The sequence below is a fragment of the Dama dama genome, chromosome 12 (assembly GCF_033118175.1).
Source record: "Dama dama isolate Ldn47 chromosome 12, ASM3311817v1, whole genome shotgun sequence".
NCBI lineage: Eukaryota > Metazoa > Chordata > Mammalia > Artiodactyla > Cervidae > Dama > Dama dama.
The window spans coordinates 59349561-59376630 of NC_083692.1; the positions used below are offsets into that span (position 1 = coordinate 59349561).

The following is a 27070-nucleotide window of genomic DNA, read 5'->3' on the forward strand; positions in this document are numbered from 1 at the left end:
TACACTTACCTTAAATATCTTACAATTTTACTTGAAAATCGTTCCTCAATAAAGCTGGAAGAAAAGTGACTGATGCAAATTTGTGCATAATTAACTTTGTACTGGGTATTATGTATATCACTAATTCATAAAATAATACAGGTGAGAAGTATAGAATGATGAAATAGTGGTTAGTGTAACTGATAGTGGTTCAATTTATTTTTTTTCATTTATTTTTATTAGTTGGAGGCTAATTACTTTACAATATTGTAGTGGTTTTTGCCATACATTGACATGAGTCAGCCATGGATTTACATGTGTTCCCCATCCTGAACCCCGCTCCCACCTCCCTCTCCATCCCATCCCTCTGGGTCATCCCAGTGTACCAGCCCCAAGCACTTGTCTCACGCATCCAACCTGGACTGGCGATCTGTTTCACACTTGATAATATACGTTTCGATGTTGTTCTCTCAGATCATCCCACCCTCGCCTTCTCCCATTGAGTCCAAAAGTCTGTTCTATACATCTGTGTCTCTTTTTCTGTCTTGCATATAGGGTTATCGTTACCATCTTTCTAAATTCCATATATATGCGTTAGTATACTGTATTAGTGTTTATCTTTCTGGCTTACTTCACTCTGTATAATGGGCTCCAGTTTCATCCATCTCATTAGAACTGATTCAAATGTATTCTTTTTAATGGCTGAGTAATATTCCATTGTGTATATGTACCACAGCTTTCTTATCCATTCATCTGCTGATGGGCATCTAGGTTGCTTCCATAAAAATATGGAACGCTTCATGAATTTGCATGTCATCCTTGCACAGGGGCCATGCTAATCTTCTCTGTATCGTTCTAATTTTAGTATATGTGCTGCTGAAGCGAGCACTGATAGTGGTTCAATTTAAATCATCATCAATTATACATCAAGTTGAGAGACATACTGCCACTAAAGGTATAGTGACAAATTTGAAAAGCAGAACATAAAAGTTTTACTTATAATTATGATTTTTAAAAATGGATATGAGTATAAAAGGGTGATTGTAGAAGGATACAGAATGCAAAATAGAAAATCAGACTCATTACAGGAGGTCAAGGCTGATTCATCCTTTTGGGGTGCCCTGGAGATGCCTGGAGCTCTTTCAGTTCCTGCCCTTTCTGAGTTTTGGTTAGCCAGAGTTTCCTCTGTGAGCTTCCCTAAATTAGAGGACAGAGTATGCTGCAATAATAGACACCCCAAAATATACTGATTTAAATGAAATAGCCATGTTACCAAATCAAACTTGGGTCCACTTAACTATGTGAAGTAAAGGCAATCTAATGACACTAGGTTGTGGTGAAAGAAAATGCAGCTTTTATTTCAGACACTAAGCAAGGAGTCTAGGCCGCTAATCCTCAAAAGGCCCAGACTCCTCAGTGGCCTTCAGGGAAAGGTTTTTAAAGACAGGATGACTAAGAGGGTTACAGAGTGTGTGATCAGCTCATGGACATTCTTCTGACTGATTGGTGGTGAGGTAATCAGGAGTCAACATCATCGCCCTTCTGATTCCAGCTGGTCTGCAGCCTACATTCCTGTGGGCAGCATACAGTTAACTTCTTCCACCTAGTGGGGGTTTTGGTATCTGCAAAGCAGCTCAAAGGACATGGCTCAAAATATTATCTATAGCCCTTGATGAGGCCCTAAAAATCCTTGACTTTACTTAATGGCTAAACTTTATTATTTTTCTTGCTTGACTGTTTTCTTTTGTTTTTACATTTTCTCACTTCTCTGATTAAATTTATTCTTTGGAACCCAGGGAAGGCTGAGGACGCTAAAATTTTTCTACAAAATAAAGACAGGTGGAGGATATGAGTGGCTTGGGAGGGTATGTCTTGGGAAAGCCACATAGGGTCCTGCTTAGTTACAGGAACTTATTTCTCATGTAACACTCTGGAGGTAGAAGTGGCCCAGGCAAACAGGGTTGTTCAACTCCAGTAAGTTATCCATGGGCTCTGGTTTCTTTCCTCTTAATGCTGCACCTCACCTCACCAGAGGTGAGGTCCGACTCTTTGCAACCCTGGGAACTGCAGCACACCAGGCTTCTCTGTCCTTCACCATCTCCAAGAGTTTCCTCAAACTCATGTCCATTGTGTTGATGAAGCCATCCAACCATCTCATCCTCTGTCGCCCCCTCCTCCTCCTGCCCTCAATTTTCCCCAGCATTATGGTCTTTTCCAATGAGCCAGCTCTACATATCAGGTGGCCAAAGTATTGGAGCTTCAGCTTCAGCATCAGTCCTTCCAATGAATATTCAGGGTTGATTTCCTTCAGGATTGACTGGTTTGATCTCCTTGCTGTCCAATGGACTCTCAAGAATCTTCTCCGGCACTACAATTCAAAAGCATCAATTAATTCTTTGGCACTCAGCTTTCTTTATGGTCCAACTCTCACATCCATACATGACTACTGGAAAAAACCATAGCTTTGACTCTATGGACCTTTGTTGGCAAAGATGTCTCTGCTTTTCAATATGCTATCTAGGTTTGTCATAGCTTTTCTTTCAAGGAGCAAGCATCTTTTAATTTCACAGCTGCGGTCACTGTCTGCAGTGATTTAGGAGCCCAAGAAAATTAAGTCTATCACTGTTTCCACTTTTTCTCCATCTATTTGCCATGAAGTGATGGGACCAGATGCCATGATCTTAGTTTTCTGAATGTTGAGTTTTAAGCCAGCTTTTTCACTCTCCTATTTCATCCTCATCAAGAAGCTTTTCAGTTGCTCTTCGTTTTCTGCCGTTAGAGTGGTATCATTTTTTTTATTTGCATGATTAAAGCTGGGGCACTGCCAGAGGTTTGCATTGGTGCCATCTAGTGCTGGGGGAAGGGCAAAAGAGCAGAACTGGAGGACAGTTGATTTATTTTTCAGCAAGTGATGCAGAAGTGGCACATATCACTTTCACTCATATTCTGTTGCTGACAACTTGACCACACTTGGCCTTAAGAGAAACTAGGAAATGTGGTCTCTAACTGGGGCTTCATGTGCTCAACTGAAAATTTATTAGTTTAGTAAAAGGAAAGAACAGACTTGGGGGGACAGCTATCATTCTGCCACATTTCTCCTGTCCACAAAAAAGTTAGTCAGTCTAAGAATTGGAAAATTTTATTCCAGCCAAATTTGAGGATTATAACTCAGGAAGAGTGTGTCAGAAAGCTCTGAGAACTATTGTAGAAGTATAGGCACAGTTATAAGTTTTTTTGAGACAGAGGGCTGTACATCAAATGACGCATATTGACAGATTACATAATCCAGATCTAAATGCTATTGTGGTAGGTCATGTGACCCCTTCCTTACAAGATCAAGAAGAAATGTTATTTTTGAAGGAGTTGCCTTGCTGATGCTAGGAGAATGTTGCTGTTTAAGGTTGAGGAGATGTTCCTGCTGATGGGGATGGTTTGGTTAATGCACAATGCAGATACACTATGCACGGTGGCAGGAGAGAGGAGGCCAAAAGGCAGAATTTTTTATATTTAAATTTTTCTCGTCTTGCCACAAAACAAATTTTACTTTTTAAATTTTTTTTCATAAAATATAAATTTTATTTCACAGTCCCCTTTCCTTCCAGTTAATCCCTTCTTAAGTGGAGTTTGTTACTTCAGTTTACAGACAGTCCTTACTGCTTTCAATTGAAGTGAAGAACACATCTGAGTCAGTCTAAATGAGGTGGATGAACCTAAAGCCTGTTATAGAGAGTGAAGTAAGTCAGAAAGAGAAAAACAAATGAGACCTCATTCTTCAGGTCTCAATTTAAATGACACCTCCTCAAGGAGGCTTATCTAGCTGTTACCCAAAAACTCTGTTGTTCTCTTGGTGGATGTTGATCCAAGCCAAAGATTGAAAGAAGGACTTATTTCTTGCAGCAGAAAAGGAGAACACCAGGAATCTTTCCCAAGCAGTGAGCTCAGAACTGCAAAACTTTAAGCTCAGGGTAAATGCATAATCATGAAGGGGTTTGGGCAGAGGAGAAGCCAGCACAGAATCGCTGCAAAGATAAACAGAGTCTAAGCTTTAGTTGATTAAAGTCATCAGGGTCTGACCCATGGTCAATATCATCATCCCTTAGGTTCCAGTTGATCTGGGAGTTAAGCACTTCAGGCTAATCTTTACTACTGAAACAGAACTGGGAGTCTTTATAAACGATTTATTATCTTTGCTTTTGTTACTTCTCTTGCCTGATAACAGTCACTTGTTCCTGCATTCCTTTTTTCCCTTAAGATCATTCATTAGAGACTTGTTCAAGGATAAGCATTGTGACCAAGGTTGGATCACAGAATGACTTAGGCCAAAATGCCTTCTCTTATGTCAGGAAAGTCATGCATGGTTCTCTCTTTCCATGGATTTCTGCCCCGCCCCCGCCCCGCCCCCAATCTGCTTATATGATTGCTTTCTCTAAAGTAGGTCCTCTCCCCTTTTTCTGCCATTATTGTTTTTATCTCAGCACTTTGTTTCCTTTATGGCACTTAACACAACTTGTAATTATTATTATTATTATTATTTTGCTATGTCTATCTCTCCACTGTGTCCCTTTTCTTCACCACTATATCTCCATTACCTAGCACACTGCTCATTATTGGATAGACAAAAAATAAATTTTACCTGGCGTTAAATGAATCAAACAGTGGTCAAGAATGACTCAGAGAGTTCTGAAGTGACCAACTAGATGTATTGGTAGAAAGTGAGAATATAGGAAGTTAGAAACCATTTGGAGAAAGGGACCAGAAGATGATCAGTTTTGTTTGCACATGTTGAATTTGAAGTTTTGAATAATTTCAGTATAACACCTGGTAGGCAGCTTGAAATACAGATTTGGAGCTCTGGAAAGACCATCACATTGGAGATATATATTTGAGAACCTTGATAACTGGTGAGATCAGTCATGAAGAGCATGAAAAAACTACAGAGAAGGTTTAGGAGGAACTACAAAGAATAACATTTATATAGTGGGCAGAAAGAGCAGCAGAACTTTAGAGGACCCAGCAGAGGCTGTCAGCAAGAACCAGGGAGAAAACTTCAGGGAGCAGGTAGTGGTCACAAGTAGTTCAGATGGCTGAGGGGGGCGTAAATTATGTTGCATAGTCTGAAAGAATCCCTTAGAACTGCCAATTAGGAGGCTTAGATACGGGAACCTTACAATAATTTCAGTGGGTAGTGGGCTGTGGTCTGAAGACAGAATGTTAGGAGTGAATGCAGTAACTGTAGAACATGCTTTCAGGAAGGGCAACCATGAAAACAACAGATTTTATTTAGAAAGAGAGGCAAGGTCAAAGAAGACTTGAAAGAAAGCTTAGAGTCTCTATATAAGAGGGGAGGAGAGACAGGGAGATGGGTGTGGAAATAACTGGTGGAAGAATTTGATAGGGGCACTTGATAGGAAGAGACAACAAAGAGTTGCCCTTCTTTGAAAATGTAAAGATAGTGCTCACTTCAGCAACACATATACTAAAATTGGAACAATACAGAGACAATTAGCATGGCCCTTCCACAACGATGACATGAAAATTCGTGAAGTATTCCATATTTTTAAATTAAAACTACAATGAGGTATCACCTCACACCAATCAGAATGGCTATCATCAAAAATCTACCAACAATAAATGCTGGAAAGGATGTGGAGAAAAGAGAACCCTCTTGCACTGTTAGTGGGAATGTAAATTGATAGAATCACTATGGAGAGCAGTATGGATATTCCTTTAAAAACTAGGAATAAAACTACCATATGACCCAGGAATCCCACTACTGGGAATATAACCTGAAAAAATAATTGAAAGAGATGCATGTACCCTAGTGTTCTTTCCAGCACTGTTTACAATAGCTAGGACATGAAAGCAACCTAGATGCCCATGGACAGATGAAACGATAAAGAAGCTGTGGTGCATATATAAAATGGAATATTACTCATCCATAAAAAGAACACATCTGAGTCAGTCTAAATGAGGTGGATGAACCTAAAGCCTGTTATAGAGAGTGAAGTAAGTCAGAAAGAGAAAAACAAATATCATATATTAATGCATATATATGGAATCTAGAAAGATGGTACTGATGAACCCATCTGCAGGGTAGCAATTGAGATGAAGATGTAGAGAACAGATTTGTGGACACAGTAGGGGAAGAAGAGGGTGGGATGAAAGGAGAGAGTAGCATGGAAACATATACATTACCATCTGTAAAACAGATAGCCAGTGGAAATTTGCTATATGAAGCAGGGAGCTCAAGTCAGGTGCTCTGTGACAACCTAGATGGCTGGGATGGGAAGGGAGGTGGGAGGGAGATTCAAGAGGGAGGGGATGGATATACGTATGTGCTATGCTGTGCTTAGTCGCTCAGTCGTGTCCAACTCTTTGCAACCCCATGGACTGCAGCCCACCAGGGTCCTCTGTCTGTAGGGATTCTCCAGGCAAGAGTGGAGTGGGTTGCCATGCCCTCCTCCAGGGCTATATGTATATCTATGGCTGATTCATGTTGGTATATGTCAGAGACTAACACAATACTGTAAAGCAATTATCCTCCAATTAAAAATAAAATTTTTAAAATGCAAAAATAAATAAATATATATAAAAGAAAATGTAAAGATAAATTTTAGAGGAGGGCAGAGTAACAAGGAGTTGAGGTGTTTCTGACAGCCTTTAAATTATCTATGAAGAGGGAGCAAAATAATCTGCTGCAAGGGAGGAAATGGAGGGGGAATTTGGAATAGTTTCTAAGAGAAAAAGAAGATGGAAAAGATTGCCTATATAAAACAGAAAAGGTCTGCTGATTGCAGATCTATCATGGCTGGAAATTCTTTTTTCCTCCTTCCTCTTTATGCCTTCCTAACCTAGTCTTGTTCCCAAAAGACTTCAGGTTGCCAAATGCTAATTCTTGCAAAGTCTACTCCAGTACTAGAATTTTCTTTCCCCAACAATAACGGGCAACGAACTGACGGCTCCCTCACGCTCCCTTCAACAGTGAACATTGAGCTGGCCTCCAGCACTTCTGCGGACCCCAACCCCCGCTACTATGGGTCACATTCCTTGGTACAGCGAAGGCACCTCCTAAAAGCTTGCTGTGGACAATGGGAGATTTAAGGACGGAAGGTCCGGTTCCCTCGTGAATAGCTTCTTCACAGCGTGCAGCACGTGTTCAAGATCTGCTGAAGAAACTCAACGCTGAGGGACCGAGCACTGCATTTCCTTTTGTGCTAGCTGCGTGACCGAATACAACACCTATGAGGATTAAGAGCCTACTGACCAACTTCTCTTAAATGAAAATACAGTAGTCCAAGCAAAACACCTGGAGCTGAGGCTGGAACAGGAAAACGTGTGAGTTCCAAGCTCTCAAACTGACAGAACAGGACGATATCCCCGCCCCCGTGACGTCAGATGGCCTCAGCCTCCCGGCCCACCCTGCACTGGGCGTGTCTTATGCCCGGCACCGCCTCGGCTTCGCCCCGCCCCAGATGACGTCACCACACCACAACCTCTAGTATCTCTCTGCGGCGGTTTTTCATCGCCGGGCGCGGTGGCGCGCGCCTGTAGTCCCAGCTACTCGGGAGGCTGAGGCTGGAGGATCGCTTGAGCTCAGGAGTTCTGGGCTGCAGTGCGCTATGCCGATCGGGTGTCCGCACTAAGTTCGGCATCAATATGGTGACCTCCCGGGAGCGGGGGACCACCAGGTTGCCTAAGGAGGGGTGAACCGGCCCAGGTCGGAAACGGAGCAGGTCAAAACTCCCGTGCTGATCAGTAGTGGGATCGCGCCTGTGAATAGCCACTGTACTCCAGCCTGGGCAACATAGCGAGACCCCGTCTCTTTTGCCTGATTTAAAGGAACCTAAATTTTCTGTACAACTAACGGATTCAAATCAACTAACGGATTCAAATTCTGTGTAAGCAAACAACAATTTACCTTTTTCAAGAGAAATACTTTTACGTGTTCAGTAGTTCACTAATGTGTGCATTAAAAACAGACGAGATATAACTGGCCTTTATTACTGGCTCTCTCTTCTCACTCTTTAACACTTGTCTCCTAGTTTATGTCTCCTTTACAGTTAAAACTCACTGGATAACTAGGATATTCGAGGAATTGTATCTACCTCATCACTGACCCCTACTGGAGAATCAGCAGAACGTCTTTGCGAAAAGCTGTTATCACCCTCGAAACCAACAGGGGTTGCTCGTTTCCTCACAACCTATTGGAGAAAACGGTTGCTCCGTTTTCAGTGGAAAAAATACAACTTCGAGGCCAGATTTCCTAAATTCTTCCCGTGGCGGTTAGATTTGCTAATTTTTATCGCCGTTTCCCTTACTTAACCGACCTTCCTTCCCCACCGTCCTGCCACTGGATGTCACCTCATTCACCACTAGACTATCAAGGTTTTTGCTTTTAAAGGTTGCTGGCCCCTCTGCGAATCCTTACTTAGTGCGGGTTTACAGACAGGGCTGAGTTTCCAAATACTCCCTCCTTTTAGGGGAACAAGCAACCTATAAGAGGAACCCAGAAGTGCCTGTGATAACCAAGGTAACCGGAACAATGTGGCAAAATGCTGTTAGCCTGTCATACCCTTTCGGATTGCCCACAGCTAATCTTAAATGTGGAGAAGGCAATGGCATCCCACTCCAGTACTCTTGCCTGGAAAATCCCATGGACAGAGGAGCCGGGTAGGCTGCGGTCCATGGGGTCGCTAAGAGTCAGACACGACTGAACGACTTCACTTTCACTTTTCACTTTCTTGCATTGGAGAAGGAAACGGCAGCCCACTCCAGTAGTCTTGCCTGAAGAATCCCAGGGATGGGGGAGCCTGGTGGGCTGCCGTCTATGGGGTCGCACAGAGTTGGACACGACTGAAGTGACTTAGCAGCAGCAGCAGCAACCTTAGATGGCTTAAAATTCAACATTTAAAAAACGAAGATCATGACATCCGGTCCCATCGCTTCATGGCAAATAAATGGGGGGGGAAATGGAAACAGTGACAGATTTTATTTTCTTGGGCTCCAAAATCACTGCAGATGGTGACTGCAGCCTTGAAATTTAAAAACTCTTCCTCCTTGGAAGAAAAACTATGACAAACCTTGACAGTGTATTAAAAAGCAGAGACTCTATATAGTCAAAGCTATGGTTTTTCCAAGTAGTCATGTGAGGGTTGAAGCATAAAGAAGGCTGAGCACGGAAGAACTGAAGCTTTCAAAATGTGCTGCTGGAGAAGACTCTTGAGAGTCCCTTGGACAGCAAGGAGATCAAACCAGTCAATCCTGAAGGAAATCAACCCCAAATATTCATTGGAAGGACTGATGCTGAAGTTGAAGCTCCAGTATTTTGGCCACTTGATGTGAAGAGCCTTCTCAATGAAAAAGACCCTGATGCTGGGAAAGATTGAGGGCAGGAGGAGAAGGGGGTGACAGAGGATGAGTTGGTTGGATGGCATCACCAACTCAATGGACATGAGTTTGAGGAAACTCCTGGAGATGGTGAAGGACAGGGAAGCCTGTGTGCTGCAGTCCATGGGGTTGCAAAGAGTTGGACACGGCTTAGCAACTGAACAACAATCTTAGAGATGGAATTGGAGTGCGGGGAATTTCGACCACTATATGGGGATGGGTCTCAAACTCAATTGGTTAGAGCAATGCCTCAGAGCCCTCCACTGAGCTATGTAGAGCAAGTGTTGTATCTTTGTCTTGTTTTTAAAAGAAATAAGTGAATAAGGTATGAAAGAAGAGACTCTTTAAAATTGTCAGAAATTTTTGGTGGTCTATAATACTAATTTTATCTTTATGAAAGAACTGTCTTAGAGCATCCCCCTTTGAATTGAGGCATTTTAGGGGCAGAACTTCTCAGTTTTATGGAACTGAGGTGTGGTAGGCAGGATAATGCCCCACAAAAAAGTGAACTTCCTGATGTTATTTTATGAGTTCATAGAGTGAACTTCCTCTATGTTATTTTATGAGGTAAGAGATATTTTATACATGTGAGTAAATTAAAAAATTTGAGATGGAGAGATTATTCTGGATTATACCACTGGGCCCAATGTAATTACAAGGATTATTACAATTATATAAGGGAGGAAGAAAGATCAGAGTCAGAGAGATGTGAACTGGAAGCAGAGATTGGAGTCATGCAGGATCACCAACCAAGGAATGTGAACAGCCTCTGGAAACTGCAGCCTTGCCAACCTGTTTGGGACTTCTGACTTTCAGAACTGTCAGATAAAAAAGCTGTGTTGGTTAAGCCACTCAATTTGTGGTAATTTGTTACAGCAGCAATAGAAAGCAAAGAGAAGGTCAGTCTGTACCTGAAAAAACTTGTGAGGTCAGAAAGGAATCATTCCAGTATCTGTCTTCTTTAATATGCTTGTACCTTTTTTTTTTTTTTTTAACTTTTCATGTTCAATAAGTTTTCAGGGTTAATCTTTTTCTGAGGGGTGTGTGTGTATATCTTTCTTTAAAGCATAATATTTTAACAGTTCATCCATTTATTCATCTATCCATTCACTTATCCACCTATCCATTTTTTAAAAGTTTACATGCCAAATATTTACCAGACCCTAGGTAATTGGGTACTAAATACTGATACTAGATAATCAGAAATAAGACAGACAAACCATTGCCTTTGTAGAGCTTCAGGTCTAATGAAAGGTGGGGCAGGGGGCAATGTGCTCAGTCACTTAGTTGTGTACAACTCTTTACAACCCCATGGAATATAGTCCACCAGGGTCCTCTGTCCATGGGCTTTTACAAGGGGGGCGGGGAGGGGGGAGGGGCAACAGTCATTTTAAAATAGGCCATTTTTAAAGTGATTTGGGTTCTCATGATCTCTGCCAAAAATATCTAATTCATTAGCTTGCCTGAATGCCTGAAATATCCAATACCAAAAAACTCTCTCCTGGCCTGGGTTAAAATATGGTTTTCAGAAGGTCATTGTCACAAATGCACTTTGTTTGGCATTTACTCAAAACCATTACTAAATATGTAATTTAACTATCTACCCAATACTTAGTAATACTCTACAATTTCCTACAATATCCATGAAAGAAGTTCAGTATATCATGCAGTTGACCATACTTTTTTCTAAGCCTTTACTTTTGTTAACAGTGGAATATTTTAGACATTCAGCAACTTTAAAGTTTTATATTTTCAAACCTACTAAGCTTTATCCTTTGTGGTTTCTGTTTTTGGTGTTTGCTTTGAAGGGTCTCACCATTCCAAGAACACATACATAATGACGTTAATATTTTAGGACTCTTTTATCTTCAGAGTACACACGTACCTGATTAAAAAATAATGCTTTGTCTCTCCAAAACAATGCATTTTTGTTCTTAAGTCTGCTTTGCTTTACTATTAATATTAGAACACTTACTTTCTTAAAACATTTTTTTCTTATTTGCCTTGTGTGTGTTATCTTTAGGGTATACTATAGATCGAATGTTTGTGCCCCCTCAAAATTCCATATGTTGAAACCAACCCACAAGGTCATAGTATTTGGACGTGGTGTCTTTGGGGGTGATTAGGTCATGGAGGTGAAGTCCTCATGAGTGGGATTACATGCCCTTGTGAAGGAAACCCTAGAGAGCTCCTTTGCTGCTTCCACCACATGAGGTCACAACAAGAAGATGCCTATCTATGAACCAGGAAGCAGTTCTTCACTAGATGTCAAATCTGTGGGCATCCTGATCTTCTACTTCCCAGTCTTCAGAACTGTGAGAAAAAAAAGTATTTCTTATTTTAGCCACCCAAACTATGGTATTTTTATTATAGTAGCCTGAAGGGACTAAGACAATGTAGAATAAACTATTCCAAAATTTTGTCATTAGAAATAACTATTTTATCTCATTATTTTGAGGCTCAGGAATTTGGGCAAAGCTCTGCTGAACAATTCTGCTCCAGGTGATGCTGTCTGTGGTCACTTACTGGTATTCAGCTGATGGCTGGTATCTGGACAGTCCAAGATGCCTTAATTGACATGTCTGGTACCTTGGCAGACTCGACTGTAAAACTGCATTCAGTCATGACACTGTGTCTCCATGTAGTATTCAGAACTGTCTGTGGCAGATTGTGAGACTTCTCACTCAGTGACTCACTCTTCAAGAGACCAAGTTGAAAGTTACCAGTCCTCTTAAAGGCTAGAGGCAGAAAGAGCGTAGCATCGCTTTGCTTTGTCTGCTGTGCTTTATATTAGTTAAAGCAGCCACGGGCCAGCCTAGATTCAAAGGTGTGGAGAGAACAGAACCTCCTCTATGGATGTTAAAGAATTTGTGGCCAGGACTCCCCTGATGGTTCAGTGGTTAAGATTCTGTGCTTCTATTGCAGGGGGCACATATTTAATTCCTCATTGGGGAACTAACATGTCACTCTGAGCAGCCAAAAAAAAAGAATTTGTAACTATTTTAATCCCCCATATGTATCCATTACATGGGTTTTCTTTTTAACTTCTGTGATATATGTCATATTTATGAAAGATACAAATGTAAAATTTAAAGTGTTTATAAAATGACCAACTAGATAACTGGTATTCAGAAATAGAACTTGCTAGCATCCTAGAAGCCCATACCCAAACAGCCTTCCCTCTTGGACATAACCACTATTCTAACTTTGTGACATTATTTTGTTATACTTTATGGTTTTGCCACCTATATATGCATCTCTAAATATTTTTTCCTTCTTTAAGTAGTGTTGACTTCTAGGAAGTTCTTGATTGTATTAAGACAATTTAGTTCTCTGAAGCTATAACCCCAGGGGTTACAGATAACAAATAAAACATTTTTATCCATCAACACCTCAACCATTTCTTGTCCTGCATTGTTTCAATCTCATTTTACCTTTCTGTTTGTCCAGTTTGTATATCTTTCTTGGAAAGTAATAGCCCCAGTAGAGAGCATAATATTCTATTTCTGGTTTATCATCTAAGTGTAGAATGTCTCATCTTTCATTTTAGATTCCAAACTTCTACTGAGAAAGCCAAGTAACACTGATGCCTAATGCTCACCTTACAAGAGACTAAAATACCTGATATAAAACAATGCCTGGGGCTCAATCCATGGCTATTGAATGAATAAGTGGATAAATTTAAAAACCTTGTAAAAACTTGGCCTACTGGAACATGGAGCAGTAGGGAACTCCTAGGCTCTGTCTGTTCCTCTCAGAAGCAATGAATAAGCTGGCAAAAACTGTCAGAATCATGTTTTTTTAGAACTTTAGAATCTTAAGTTTAAAAATTTACAGCAACTGGGAAAATGTTTAATCGATTAAAAAAAAAAAAACCTGCAGAATTTCAGTACTGGAGCTCTGTGGCATTTTCATTTTCTCTGTTCCATTCCTCACTCTTCAGTTCAGCAGGAAGAGATGCTCTAAGGGATGTATTATATTTTTAGCACACTTTTCCTTACCTCATTGTGGAGTAGCAGTCAAACTTCTGCTTAGTAGTCAGAACAAATCACTGCAGGCAGTGTAGCAACTCCCTTCTTTGCTTTTGATTCAGAGGAACAAAGAACCCCAAATTACTAGGCAGCAGTCTAAACTTTTAGTTCAATGGAATCATTATTGTGTCTTCTAGAAGAAGCATTTCTCGCTTTAGGCCTGAGACCTCTACAAGGGGCAAGATGAAAAATTTTTGCTAGTGAGTTACTAGGGGTAGTAGTGAATAATGCCATTCCCATTTCCAGCCCTTCTTTCCTGGACTTATGAATATTGGCTATGGGAGAAATAACACCCTATATTGGACACTGAGTCAGAGCATATAGAACCTCCTGAAGAACCTTGCCTCAGCCCTGTGAAGCATTGGCACCTAGCTGTGTTGTAACTGAATCCTTGAAAGGTTATGCCATCATTCTATCAAGTCAGTTGCTTCAGGATGGTGGGGGAAAATGGTAAAACCAGTAAAATCGATGAGAACAAGCCCATTACTCTACTTCATCTGCTGTGAAGTGAGTTTCTGATCAGAAGCAATGCTTGTGAAAAACCATGATGGTGGAAAAGGCATTCTGTAAGCCCTGGATGGTAGTTTTGGCAGAAGCATTGTATGGAGGGTAGGCAAATCTGTGGCCAAATATATGTCTGTTCCAGTAACAACAAACCTCGCCCCTTCCATGATGGAAGTAGTCCTGTGTAATCAATCTGCCTCTAGGTAGTGGCTGATCACCTTGGGGAAGGGTGCCATGTCCAGGACTCAGCGTTGGTCTTCGCTACTGGCCAATTAGGCACTTGGCACTGGCTGCAGCCATCTGCCTTGGTGAGTGGAAGTCCATGTTGCTGAGCCTCCACATAAGCTCCACCCCTGCCCCTGCCACCATGCTACTCTGTTCATGAGCCCTTTGGTTAATGACAGAGGTAGCTGGGGAAGGAGTTTGGCTAGTATCTACAGAATAAGTTAGTCAGCTTTCCACTTGATTATTAAAATCCTTTTCTACTTAGATCAATCTTTGGTGAGTATATATATGGGATCCAAATACCTCCATATTCTTCACCTATTTTGATAGGTCTGTCCACATACTTCTCCCAGACTTCATCGTCACCAATTTTCCAATTGCATTCCTTCCAAGTCCCTGACCATCTAGCCAAACAGTTGGCCTCAGCCCATGAATTGGTGTATAATTGCATAGCTGGAAATTTCTCCTTCCAAGCAAAATGAACAACCAGGTACTCTGCTCAGAGTTCTACCCGCTAGGAGGATTTCCTTCATCACATCCCTCCAGGGAATGTCCCAGAAGGGGTCAATAGTGCCCACTCCAGTGTTTTTGCCTAGAGAACCCTGTGGACAGAGGAGCCTGGTGGGCTGCTGTCTGTGGGGTCGCATAAGAGTCAGACACAACTGAAGTGACTTAGCATGCCATACATTTCACTTCTAGGGACACCATGCTCACATAGCCAAACCATCAGTCTCCCTAGTCAGACTATTCTGATTGCTGCTTTGACTCTGCTGTTCACTGTGATCATCACACCCCCCTGTCCTCTGTACTTGATTGCTGCTATTGTTCTCTGCCACTCAGGCTCCAGTTACTCCCCTTACATTCAGGTTTTCTGAATCAGTGGCACCTGCTCCCACTGTAAGTTCTGGCCTACAGAGAAACATGATCACTGATATCTTCAAGGGTGCCCAGGACCCCCTCACAAATTTATTTCTCACTGTTGTGGGGCAAGAATTGTCCTCTGGGACAGTGTAGGCCACCCCAAATTGTGCCTGAATGAAACACTGACTACTTTGAATTCAAGTTACTTAAGAAATGGCCAACACGAGAGAGACACTCTCACCCTCCTTTCTCTTTCTCTGAAAGCAGGAAATAATCTCTCATGTGAAGGGTACACTCCCTGCCTCTGGAGGTAGGACACCCTTATTCCCAGAGCCAGGGAACTCAGGCTGTATAAATGAACCTCATTACTTCTTTATTACCCAAGTCTATAATCAGTTTAGATTCCTCACTACTTGAGTGCCCAAAACCTAAGATTTTTTGTCCTGTCAGTTCCTTACAAATTTATTAATTTATCTAAAAAGTATAAAGGCTGCCTGCTTTGGCCACTTCTTAGGTCCCATTTCTATGAAACCTCCATGTATGTTAATTAAAATTTATTTTTCTTTCTCCTCTTATGTTGTCTTGCATCACTTTTATTATTAATCCAGCCAGAAGAACTGAAGAGGGATGAAAGTGGAGATTTTTCCCTCGCTGACGCTACACATCAAATATTTCCATGAGTTGAATAGAAAGCAAAATCAATAAATTATATAAATATAATTATATGGTAAAAATAAGACAAGATAAAAATAGTTTCAATAATTATGTAATAAAATCGGCTTTAATAATTATATGATAAAAGTAAGAAACATTAAAATAAATAGACTTTCTTCCCATGTATATATCTCAATAAGAAGTACCATGTTTACATTTTTGCAAGACTGATTTCCTGCTGTATCGTGAATCCTTTTTGGTGGGGCAATCTTGTCTTATAAGACTATAAATTATTTTGAAGTGAAACTTTGTTGGTTCCTAATGATTACCACTTCATCTTCCTGAGATCAGTAAACTTCCAAGTATGGGCTACAGGCCCTATTCATCTTGGAAGTTACAAATGCAGATACCTTGAGCCAAAGTTAATTCAAAATCTCTGGTGTTGTGTTCAGGAATTTGCTTTGACTATTACCACAGTAATCAGTGAATCACACCAAAGCTTGAGACTCACAGCTCTAGATGATCCTAAGTTATCCATTAATAACTACCTCCAAATTTTCAGTTGGGACAAATGCCAATAAAATCTGTTAGTGGTTTCAGATATTCACCTTTATCTTCTCTTTGAAAATGGGAAGATGATTTGTCCATTTACTCTTACCTCTTATTTTTCTCACAAGCCTCTAAGTATCCCTGATTCAGAATTTTTTCAAAATCAAGAAACTCTTCCAAAACCCAGAAATGATAGAATTCCATAGTAAATGATAGTTTCTTTATAACACTTATCTTTATCTTCTTCTTCCCCTTATGTGTTTTCTTGTATTTCCTTCTGATGCTCATTTTCCTTGAGAGACAAAGCAGAAGCTACCTATGAGTCAAGTGGCTGTCTTATGTATAACTTAAATTAGTATCCTGCTCCTATCTCATGGGTCTAGGTCTAGGGCCCTAACGTGGGTGTTTTGCCAGAAAGTATTTCAGTTTTTGTTTATAAAGAAGATCTGAGTGTTGTCCCTTTCAATGTGGATTGCTTTTATGCAAAATATTTAAGCATTATTCGGGAAATGCCTGAAAGAGCCAACATAAGAACCTTAATATTATTTATGTACAGTTAGACCTCTCGCTTTTACTGTTTGTACTACAGTTAGTGGGGTTCCCCATCTTTCCTAATACCTTCAAATGGCTTATTGCATATTTTGATCTATTTTGCATGATTTACTTTGCCATCTGATGCAGTAATGCTGCGCTGTTCGTGTTAAAGCAACCCACTGGAGCATCTACAATTCCCGGTTTCTTCTGAAATATCAATCGAGCCGTTTTTACTTAGAGTCGCCTTCTACTGGTGGGAATTCGGCTTGCCACGACTTGCAGCCGGTAAGCCCTAGAATTCTGGTAGGTGTAGATTCCTCGCCGGGCGCTGTGGCGCGCGCCTGTAATCCCAGCTACTTGGGAGGCTGAGGCTGGAGGATCGCTTGAGCCCAGGAGTTCTGGGCTGCAGTGCGCTATGTCGATCGGGTGTCCGCACTAAGTTCGGCATCAATATGGTGACCTCCCGGAAGCGGGGGACCACCAGGTTGCCTAAGGAGGGGTGAACCGGCCCAGGTCGGAAACGGAGCAGGTCAAAACTCCCGTGCTGATCAGTAGTGGGATCGCGCCTGTGAATAGTCACTGTACTCCAGCCTGGGCAACATAGCGAGACCCTGTCTCTTTTGAATTCTTACCTTAAAAAAGGCTTTCTTATTTTAATATTTTTCCATTTTTATTTTTAGTCTTACTTCACCATTATCTAACGAAACAACTGAATATTCAGGTTGCCAAGTATTTATAGAGCCCCTATTGTATATCAGCTTCTATGCTGCACCCAGGGCCTCCCAATACTTAGAATGGATAAGAATCTCACAGTAAAACGCAAAATGCTCTTCGGAGAGGAACACTAATCATAATAGGAACTTTTTTTTTTTTTTTTGAGAGTTGGTTTGCCTTGATCATTGAGGGTAACTGTAGGGCGAATGAAATAGTCCACTGCGTTAAATTTCAAGTGTACGCCCTAGGGAAAGTGGTCGTTGCTCAGGTACACGGAACGGTACCTGGGGAAATCCTCCTAGTACGTTGCTCATAAATTGTTATGACCAGTAGGAGTCACTATGGAGGCTGGCTTGAATCCCGAGAGGCAAGGGAGCAAAGTAACCGGACTAGTTTGTAAGCTTTCCAGGAAGAAATGCAGTTTCAAGAAAATAATATGTATCTATTTCGAATTGTTTTGGTACGACAAGAAGCTAATCGACGACGACTTGACTGCCGACCGCTTCACAAAATGTGACGAAAAAAACGTTCGCTTCAAGGAGTATTGGATCTTCTGCGCGGCCGTAGATCCGCCCAGTGCGCTTGCGCATAAGAGTAGCGGCGTTGAGTCAGGCCGGCAGTGGAGGAAACTGCGGTGGCGACCCTCAAGGCTCGTCATGAAGACCCGCTTTAGCACCGTTGACCTCCGTGCGGTACTTGCGGAGCTGAATGCCAGGTACTGTACGACGGGTGACCAAGCTTGTGCGGGGCGTGCAGGAGGCAGAGGCCATGGCCCCACCGTAGAAATAAGAACGGCCTTGTGTCGTCCCCCCCCCCCCCCCCCGGGTGCTGTTCTCCAGTAGACCTGGCTAGGCCTGAGTGGGCGAGCGCGTGACATCTTTCCGTGGCCCTGAGGATACCGGGGGGACCCCGGCGGCCGCGTGCTCCACCCCCCGGCTCTCGTGGGCTGCTGGTCTCGCCAGGTCTTGCGTCCTACTTTGGCAGGGCTCTCGGCTTGCCGACCTGAGTCGCCCCAGTCTGGCAGGAAACGTTTACTAAAAGAAGTCAGTTGGACTCCAGGACACCAGAGTAAGTCATTAGTTCCAGAGGTTTCCAGACCAGATGCTTGGTTTGGTTGCTCTCCTCCTCACCCCAGAGAGTTTTAGCTGGAGATAACAGATTCGGCCGGAGATCTGCATTCGGCCGGAGATCTGCATTAGCTGTGTGAGCCTTGTCATATTTCTCAGGGCTTCGTTTACATTTTTTCTTCTGTAATTGAGTTAGATTTGACTGTATTTCCTAATATATGTATTGGATCACTTAAAAAAACTCAAAGCATTGTATGGTGTTCCTGGAGCTGATCTATCCCCTTTTTTAAAGTTACATTCGAGATTTGGGCAGAAGGTTGCTGGCCTTCAGCCTCTGCACTCTGGTTGACTCCTTATCTTTAAGGATTCCCTCTTTGGCAGGCTGTGCTTCCGCCTACTGCTTTAAGTTGTGGGAAGTATTATGTTTCAAATGGTAGTATGATTTGTTACATGTTTTCTTTCTTTTTGCAGCTTGCTAGGAATGAGAGTAAACAATGTTTACGATGTGGATAATAAAACATATCTTATTCGTCTTCAAAAGTAAGAGCATTTTATAGGCTTGTTTTATCTTTTGTAATTAATTAAAAAAAAAAAAAAGCCTACCGTTAGTGCTGGTAGGACCCTAAAGAAATTTTGACTTTTTTCTTCTACAGACCAGACTTTAAAGCTACACTTTTACTCGAATCTGGCATACGAATTCACACAACAGAATTTGAGTGGCCTAAGAATATGATGCCGTCTAGTTTTGCCATGAAGGTAAACTTTATTATATTTGAAGCTAAATGTTAAGGCCCTGAGTGTGGTCACTAACAATTGAAGTTATAAACTGGTTTTTCTTCCTTGGTATAAATAAAACAGATATATACAAAGTAGTTGAGACATACCGGATGAATAAAGGAGATGTTTATTAACTTCTCCCTTTTACCCATCACACCACTTTGTGTTCCAGATCTTTCCTTCCCAAAGTTACCATTCTAATTCAAGCTTTTATAGAGCTGGACGTTATAGTCTTTTAACTCTGTGCTTCTCACTATCAAAAAATTTTTGTTTCAGACCAACACTGATTTTTCTAAAGCATCATTTTGATTAGTTATCCCACCTTTTACAATTCTAATCTGAGTCTATATCCTACACCCCCGAATTCTTGGCTTTCTGTTTTCTGCCCTCCTTCCCTATCCTTGTCCTCCATAGTTCACTTTTCAGCTGCCAGTATGTATTTTGTCGGAATACTCAATGACATTAGTATGCTACCAGCCATATCTTTTTACTTTTCTCTTCTCTCTGTTTTACTGTTAAAACTGAGATCCTGCATCTGTGAATGTATTACCCATTTGCTTATTGACATAATAGGTATACTGAGAGCTCCTGGTACAGAGGAAAGATGTTAGAATCAGATATACATAACTTTGAATTAATGGTTTTGCTGCTGAATAATTTTATAACTTGGAAATTTTTACTTAACCTCTTGGAACTTGTTTCTTTAAATGTAAAATATAGATAATGCCTCTTTAATGGGGTTATTGGTGAGGATTAATTGCAGTTAAATGTAAAGCACCTAACACAATGCCTGACACATAATAGGGCTCCATATGTATTAATTTCCTTCTTCCTCTCCTCCTCACTTTCCTTCAGAAATTTATTTGTTTTGGCATTGTGTTATTTCATTAGAGGCTTTACAGAGAAGATCCTTATCCCCAGCAACTTAGAATCTGTTTTGGATTACACGTTAGGTAAGTGTTTCCCAAATCACAAGGCCTGTCACAAAATTAACCAAATTCTTAAAAGTTTCATTTACTTAATAGTAACCCAAAATGTTTCTTTTGGAAATTGTCCTTAATAATAATGACACTTTATATTTGTATAGCACTCTTCAAGGAGTAATACTTCATTTGAGTTGTTTAGCAACTCAGTGAATATGAAGAACAAATATCATTTCAGTTTTACAGATGATAGATGATAAGCTTTATGCTTTTGGGATTGTGTAAACATCCCCAAATAAGGCTATATCGATAGGAGATCAGACACTCAAAAAAAAAAAGAAAACTTTTATGAGTTAGCTATACGTGTCAATCTAAATATGTATACAAATTCCCTCCAGTGGAGTAGACAACATTAAGCACTTTATAAATAACTAAGAGCTGTTACTGTTGTATGTCAGGCAGGATCATGTTTAGTATGTGGTAAATCAGTGACTTTTCCTAATTCTCACATATGGGGATGCCAGATACAGCTTTGTGGCACTGACAGAAGCTTGTTTTCACAAAGATGCTAGGAGAGAAATAAAAAAAAAAACAAGTTTTACATATGTATTATGTGTCTGTCTATACTCATGATAATTTTCCCTTTTTTACCATTCCATGGTGTGGACTTCTATTCCATTCAAGGATGCCTTTTAGCTTCGTTTTAACTTTATTTTTCTCATAAAAATGTTACTGGACAAATTGACTATGATTTTCACCTGGGGATTTAATGATAGCCCTGAATGTAGGTCACTGTTTAAATAAAAATTAATGTAGGCCACTTCTAAATGAAAACTGTTAAATTTAGGAGGGGGAGAATATTTATTCTGTGAAGGTTGAAAAGTGACATATCTGCCTGAATATAATATGAAAATAAAATTCTGCCTGAATACATAAAAAGAATTTTGGTCAGTTTGAACTGTAGCTCTGGAAAACTCTTCCTATTTATGAAAGAATTGGCATTGATTTGAAGAATGACCCTGCAAATTTCTTCTTTTTTTCTTTTTTTAAGATGGTTTTAGATGAACTTATCTGTAAAATTTGTCTTGGAGTTGATTCTTGAGGAAAAGAAAGCATCCTTTCTTTCTGGTCTTGACTAAGAGGTCTTTCAGATTCAAAAATGAGAAACAATTCTTAAAAGTTTTTTAAGGAGCCACAGAGTAGTTTTGTTTTTAGTTGATGTCGTTCTTAGATATTTATACTAAAGGGTAGTATGGGTTTCCCTCATAGCTCAGTCGGTAAAGAATCTGCCTGCAATGCAGGAGACTCAGGTTCAGTTCCTGGGTTGGGAATGTCCCCTGGAGAAGGAAATGGCAACCCACTCCAGTATTCTTGCCTGGAGAATCCCATGGACAGAGGAGCCAGGGGGCTACAGTCCGTGGGGTCGCAAGAGTTGGACACGACTGAGTGACTTTCACTTCGAAGGGTAGTACACGAAATATAAAACAGTAGGTATTTACCAAGTAAGTTGCCTTTGGGTTTAACATGTTCATTTTATTTTAATTGCTGATAAGAACAAGAACCTTACGACTAGGGATAGAAATGGGATTTGATAAAAGATAGGAGTTGCTGTATTTGGGTTTGAGCTAAGTTGTTCAAAAACTCTGCTTGAGCTTTATTTATAAAGTTTGTGAGAATAGGTTATTGGTTGTAAGTTGGAAGACTGATTTATAGAATTCTAGTAAGCTCATGGTTCAGAATTTGTATTTGAACTGAAAGATTAGTAGAAATCACTAATTAATCTTGGACACAAACACACAAAAGGAAATTTGGAATATTTAAAAAATTGGAGTAGAAAGGCCTTTAAAAAAAGGTTACGGTTTTGTGTGTGGTCTTCAGGACAAGGACAGAAATTTATTTAGCAGTGATATAAAGCAACAAAGTAAATTTCATTATCTGTTATTGTCTACTTAAAAATTGAATATGAAATACTGTTTCAGAGTTAGCAGTCAGAGTGGTCTGAAATAAAATGTATTTCTTCTGATTATCATTCTGTAAGTTTTGATTTTAAGACTATTTTATCTACTATTTAAGTACTATTTTATCTACTAGTCTTAAGATATTATTCCTAGTGGAAATTAGAAGGAGAAACTTACTTACAAACCAATACCAAATGATTAGAAATTCACTTTTACTATTTAAATGCCCTTTTCTTTTCTTTCTTGCTAGTGCCGAAAACATTTGAAGAGCCGGAGATTAGTCAGTGCAAAACAGCTTGGTGTGGATAGAATTGTAGATTTTCAGTTTGGAAGTGATGAAGCTGCTTATCACTTAATCATTGAGCTCTATGACAGGGTAAGTTAAATTTGAGGGTGGGGTGAGGAGAATTCACCCTCGATTACTTATGTAAGAGTGCTATCAGACATGAGCAGGGAACATTTTTTTCTTGTGAAAGGCCATTGATACACTAGGATAATGTAGTGCAATGCAAGTAAAATGTAATCTTCCTTTAATCTTCATCTTATCTGGAGGCCAGAATTTAGGCAGACCTTAGCCATTTAAAATAGTATTTGAGGGACTTCCTTGGTGGTTTGTGGTTAAGACTGTGCTTCCACTGGGAACTAAGATCCCATATGCCATGTGTGCAGCCAGAAAAACAAAAAATAATAGCATTTAAATGTGGTGGATGAAGATCTGAGAAGTGAAAATATTATCTGGTACTTTAAATTTCAGGACTGATGTGATAGAGCCAGCAAATTATCAAATAGTATTGTCCTAAACAGCATTTGAGACTTATGGATATAGCCATGCTTTCAGTGTCATCAGTTATAAGAGGAAGACTGCTAATGGCCTCACCATTCTTCTTGCCTCTTAATCCTTCCCTTAGTTACCTGTTCTGTCTTGGAAATGTTTTTTCATGAGCTATCAACAGCAAAATAAATTCCATTTGCATGAAAAATTTAAGTATAAAAAGTGAGACCATAGAAGTGCTAGGTGAAAATATGGATTAAGATGGACGAATTTGGGATGCAAAAGACTTTTAAGCTTAACAGTGAAAATAATAAATATGACTACTTAACCTACCAGTAAGACAGTTTGAAAACTGAGTAAAGCAGAAAACACCATGATCTACATATGAAGTGAAAAACTGGGGAGAAATATTTTTAACTCGTATGGTAAACAAAGTGTTCATAACCCTCAATATGTAGTTTTCACAAACCATTCAAGTGGAAAAAATGGGTAAAGTACTTGATTTCACAATTCAGAAAAGAATAATACAAATGGCTTATGAAAACGTGTATAAATTCACAAATTACTGAGAGAAAAGTGAGATATTTTTCTTTCTCCTCTTATTCCTTTATTTCTCAGTCAGCGTAGAAATGATTGGAATGTTTGATGACAACCACTGTTATCAAGAATGTATAGGGCGCTCCCTGGTGGCCTAGTGGTTAGGACTCTGAGCTTTCACTGCCATGGCCCAGGTTTAATCCAGCCAAAAAAAAAGACGAGTTTAAAAAAAAAGGTGTACAGGAACAAGGGCAGATTAGAACATTATTTTCGAGGATTATTTGACAGATTATAATGTGATTTTTAAAGTTTATGTGTCTAAACCTTTGACCCAGGAATTCCACTTCTAGGAATTTATTAGAAGAGTTTGAGGAAGTTATAAGAGGAAGGACCTTGGAAAGGACCATGTCGAGGATATTCTTACAGTGTTTATAATAGTTAAACTTGGAAAGAACCTGAATGTCTTTGTTTCTTTGCTTTTTCTCCTTTTCTCTGTGATTATCATCTCCTAAATGGTCCCATTTATTTCTTGCATGAGTCATTTGAACTGGACTTAACTACAGCTCTTCGGTGGAAATTGGTCCCTATTTGTTCCTTATATGTGAGATAGAAGAGAATTGTTGTCTTCTTTCTAGACTCCAAGAAACTCCAGTATTCACAGCTAAAGTAATGGGAACCATCTTAACAGAAAACTTTTGGGAAACCTTGGTTTAAAGAAAGCCCTTTTAGGGAACTACCTTACTTGAATCTTCCAGATGCTCTTGATAACTGAACAGTTTGAGTCAACAAACATTTATTGAGCACTTTCTAGATGCTAGGCCCTATGGCCAGATCTGTTTTTCAAGTCACATCTTTATGAACTAATTAGACACTGTATGGACTTCTGTCCAAGTCTCCTACTTTCCTTATGCAGTTAACATTTCTGTTCTTTAAGTTAAATAAATATTTAAATTTCTAAATTCATGGTTTCTTTGAAGTTAGAACCTTTAGCAGTAGGTCCTACTCTTTCAACACCAGAAACTTCAGATTATCTACAGGCATACATCATTTTACTGAGCCTTATTTTATTGTGCTTCTCATATGCTGCATTTTTTTTTTTTTTTTTACAAATTGAAGGTTTGTGGCAGTCCTGCATCAAGTAACTTTTTGCTTGATGTGCCATTTTTCAACAGCCTTTGCTCACTTTGTATCTCTGTTTCATTTTGTTAATTCTCACAATATTTCAGACTTTTTCATTACTATTTTTATAGTAATCTGTGATTACTGATCTTTAATGTTACCACAAACAGCTTGCTGAAAGCTCAGTTGATGGTTAGGAGTTCTTGGCAATAAAGTATTTTTAAGGTAAGATATGTACATTGTTTTTACAGTGTATTATTTATACACTGTTATATGTTTTGTTATATATATCACATTATATTATTACACATTACAGTATAGTATAAACATTACTTTTATATGCACCGAGAAATTAAAAAATTAATGTGACTTGCTTTATTGCAATATCTGCTTTATTTCAGTGGTCTGAAACCAAACCTATAATACCTTCAAGGTATATCTGTGTATCTGTGATCAGGGTGAATCTTGGCCCCATCTAGTGACATTTATGTTATTCTTCATCAGGTTGAGACTATTCCCACCATCTTTGATGACAACTTCTGAGTACTTGCTAAGGCATTTGTGACTGCTTCATGAATGCTTTTTTATATTTTAATTATACAACAACCTGTAGCTTCACTATCTGTAATAAATTTGGAAGGTTGTGTTCTTTGGGAAGTTTATTTTCATTAGGCTTCTCCCCCTCTTTTTTATTAAAAAGATTATGTTAAATTTTAAAAAGATTTTTAAAATCCTCACTTTTTAATGGAAAAAAAAAAAAAGTTGAAGTGTTAGTCACTCAGTCATGTCCAACTCTTTGCAACCCCATTGACTGTAGCCCGCCAGGCTCCTCTGTCCATGGGATTTCCCAGGCAAGAATACTGGAGTTGCCATTCCCTTCTACAGTGGATCTTCCCAACCCAGGGATCGAACCTGGGCCTCCCCATTGCAGGCAGATTCTTTACTGTCTGAGCAAATAAGTATTTTAATTTTTCCCTGTATTTGCCTTTCGCTTGCCAGGATACAGGATTTTTTGTCTTCCAATTTTGTATCTTATTATAAAACATTTTTCTACTTTTTAAACATTGTCTTAACAGCTTTTAAATATCTTGTCATATTGATATAATTTATTTAACACTTTACCCAATTTTTGCATTTAGGCTGTTTCCAGTTTTTTTTCTGTCGTAAATAAGCTGCAGTTTAAGCATGTAGCTTTTGGTTTTATTGAGTTACTACATTAGGCCACATAAATAACCAATCGTGGAATTCCTTGGTCAGAGGGTATTATGACCTTTATTGATTTTGCCACATAACTGCCATTAAAAGACAAATTGCAAGTGAAAATATAAATAAATAGCTTTGTGTTTGGCTTCTGAAATATATGTGGTTTTTCTTAATAAGCCACAGCGTTTGTAGATTTGCCTCAACCAGGTGCAACATTAAGTTCAACTGGTGGTCATCAAGGTGTTAATTGAAAGGTAGGAGAGAAGACAGAGAAGGCAACGGCACCCCACTGCAGTACTCCTGCCTGGAAAATCCCATGGACAGAGGAGCCTGGTAGGCTGCAGTCCATCTGGTCACTACGAGTCAGACACGACTGAACGACTTCACTTTCACTTTTCACTTTCACACATTGGAGAAGGAAATGACAACTCACTCCAGTGTTCTTGCCTGGAGAATCCCAGGGACGGGGGAGCCTGGTGGGCTGCCATCTGTGGGGTCGCACAGGGTTGGACACGACTGAAGTGACTTAGCAGCAGCAGCAGAACCATCACACAGAGTTTAACGTTGTTCCAGATCCCTTCATTGTGTTGCAGACTTGGAGTGTTTAGATTTATTTATTTTATTTCACAGTCTATGCTGGGTCAGTGTAAGGAGCATTGTTGAGATGTGACTCAAATGTTTTTTGTTTGTAACTTCCTTTCTGTAGCCTTCATTGGGGTTTTAAGAGACATTTCCTTTCTCAATTTTTAAGAAAATTTAAGAATGATTTAGGAAAAACATTAAATTATATTTTATTCTATTACAGGGAAACATTGTTCTTACGGATTATGAGTACCTAATTTTAAATATCCTAAGATTTCGAACTGATGAGTCTGATGATGTTAAATTTGCTGTTCGTGAACGCTATCCAATTGATCATGCTAGAGCTGCTGAACCGTTGCTTACCTTGGAAAGGTAACATGTTTTGTTTATTAACTCATTTCATACTGTATTAGATAGTAAAAGAGATTATACATCAGGATATGAAAGCACTGTCACATAAGGAAATAATTTGTTTACTTGCATAAAATAAATTAGGACTGCTTGAATTATATAAATATGCACTTGAATGTAAGCAGTTAAGCCTTATTTGGGAGTAGCAAGTATATTTTTTTAATCTTAAGTTTGTTGTTACTTCAGATGTTTATAATTTCTTGGTGAAGTGAGGGGACTTATTAGCTGTTCTTTAAGAAGACAGTGGATATCTTGGCAGAGTGCAAAAGGAGATAGAAATTCT

General features: G+C 39.7%; 1 protein-coding gene and 2 non-coding genes across 6 annotated transcripts in view; 2 read left to right on the plus strand and 1 right to left on the minus strand.

Annotated features, from left to right (window-relative positions):
• Positions 1–761: 761 nt before the first annotated feature.
• Positions 762–868, minus strand: LOC133067485 (U6 spliceosomal RNA). Its single transcript, XR_009695277.1, has one exon. It is a non-coding gene; the product is annotated as a U6 spliceosomal RNA (small nuclear RNA).
• Positions 869–5431: 4563 nt separating this feature from the next.
• LOC133067508 (U6 spliceosomal RNA) lies at positions 5432–5538 on the plus strand. Its single transcript, XR_009695300.1, has one exon. It is a non-coding gene; the product is annotated as a U6 spliceosomal RNA (small nuclear RNA).
• Positions 5539–18004: 12466 nt separating this feature from the next.
• Positions 18005–27070, plus strand: part of NEMF (nuclear export mediator factor) — a 47884-nt gene continuing 38818 nt past the window's right edge. For all 4 annotated transcript variants that reach the window (XM_061157411.1, XM_061157412.1, XM_061157413.1 and 1 more), the window contains exons 1-5: positions 18005–18153; positions 18977–19045; positions 19159–19261; positions 22414–22539; positions 26600–26748. In XM_061157411.1, coding sequence (XP_061013394.1) covers positions 18095–18153; positions 18977–19045; positions 19159–19261; positions 22414–22539; positions 26600–26748 — 506 coding nt within the window. In that variant the 5' untranslated portion in view covers positions 18005–18094. The remainder of the gene's footprint in view (positions 18154–18976; positions 19046–19158; positions 19262–22413; positions 22540–26599; positions 26749–27070) is intronic.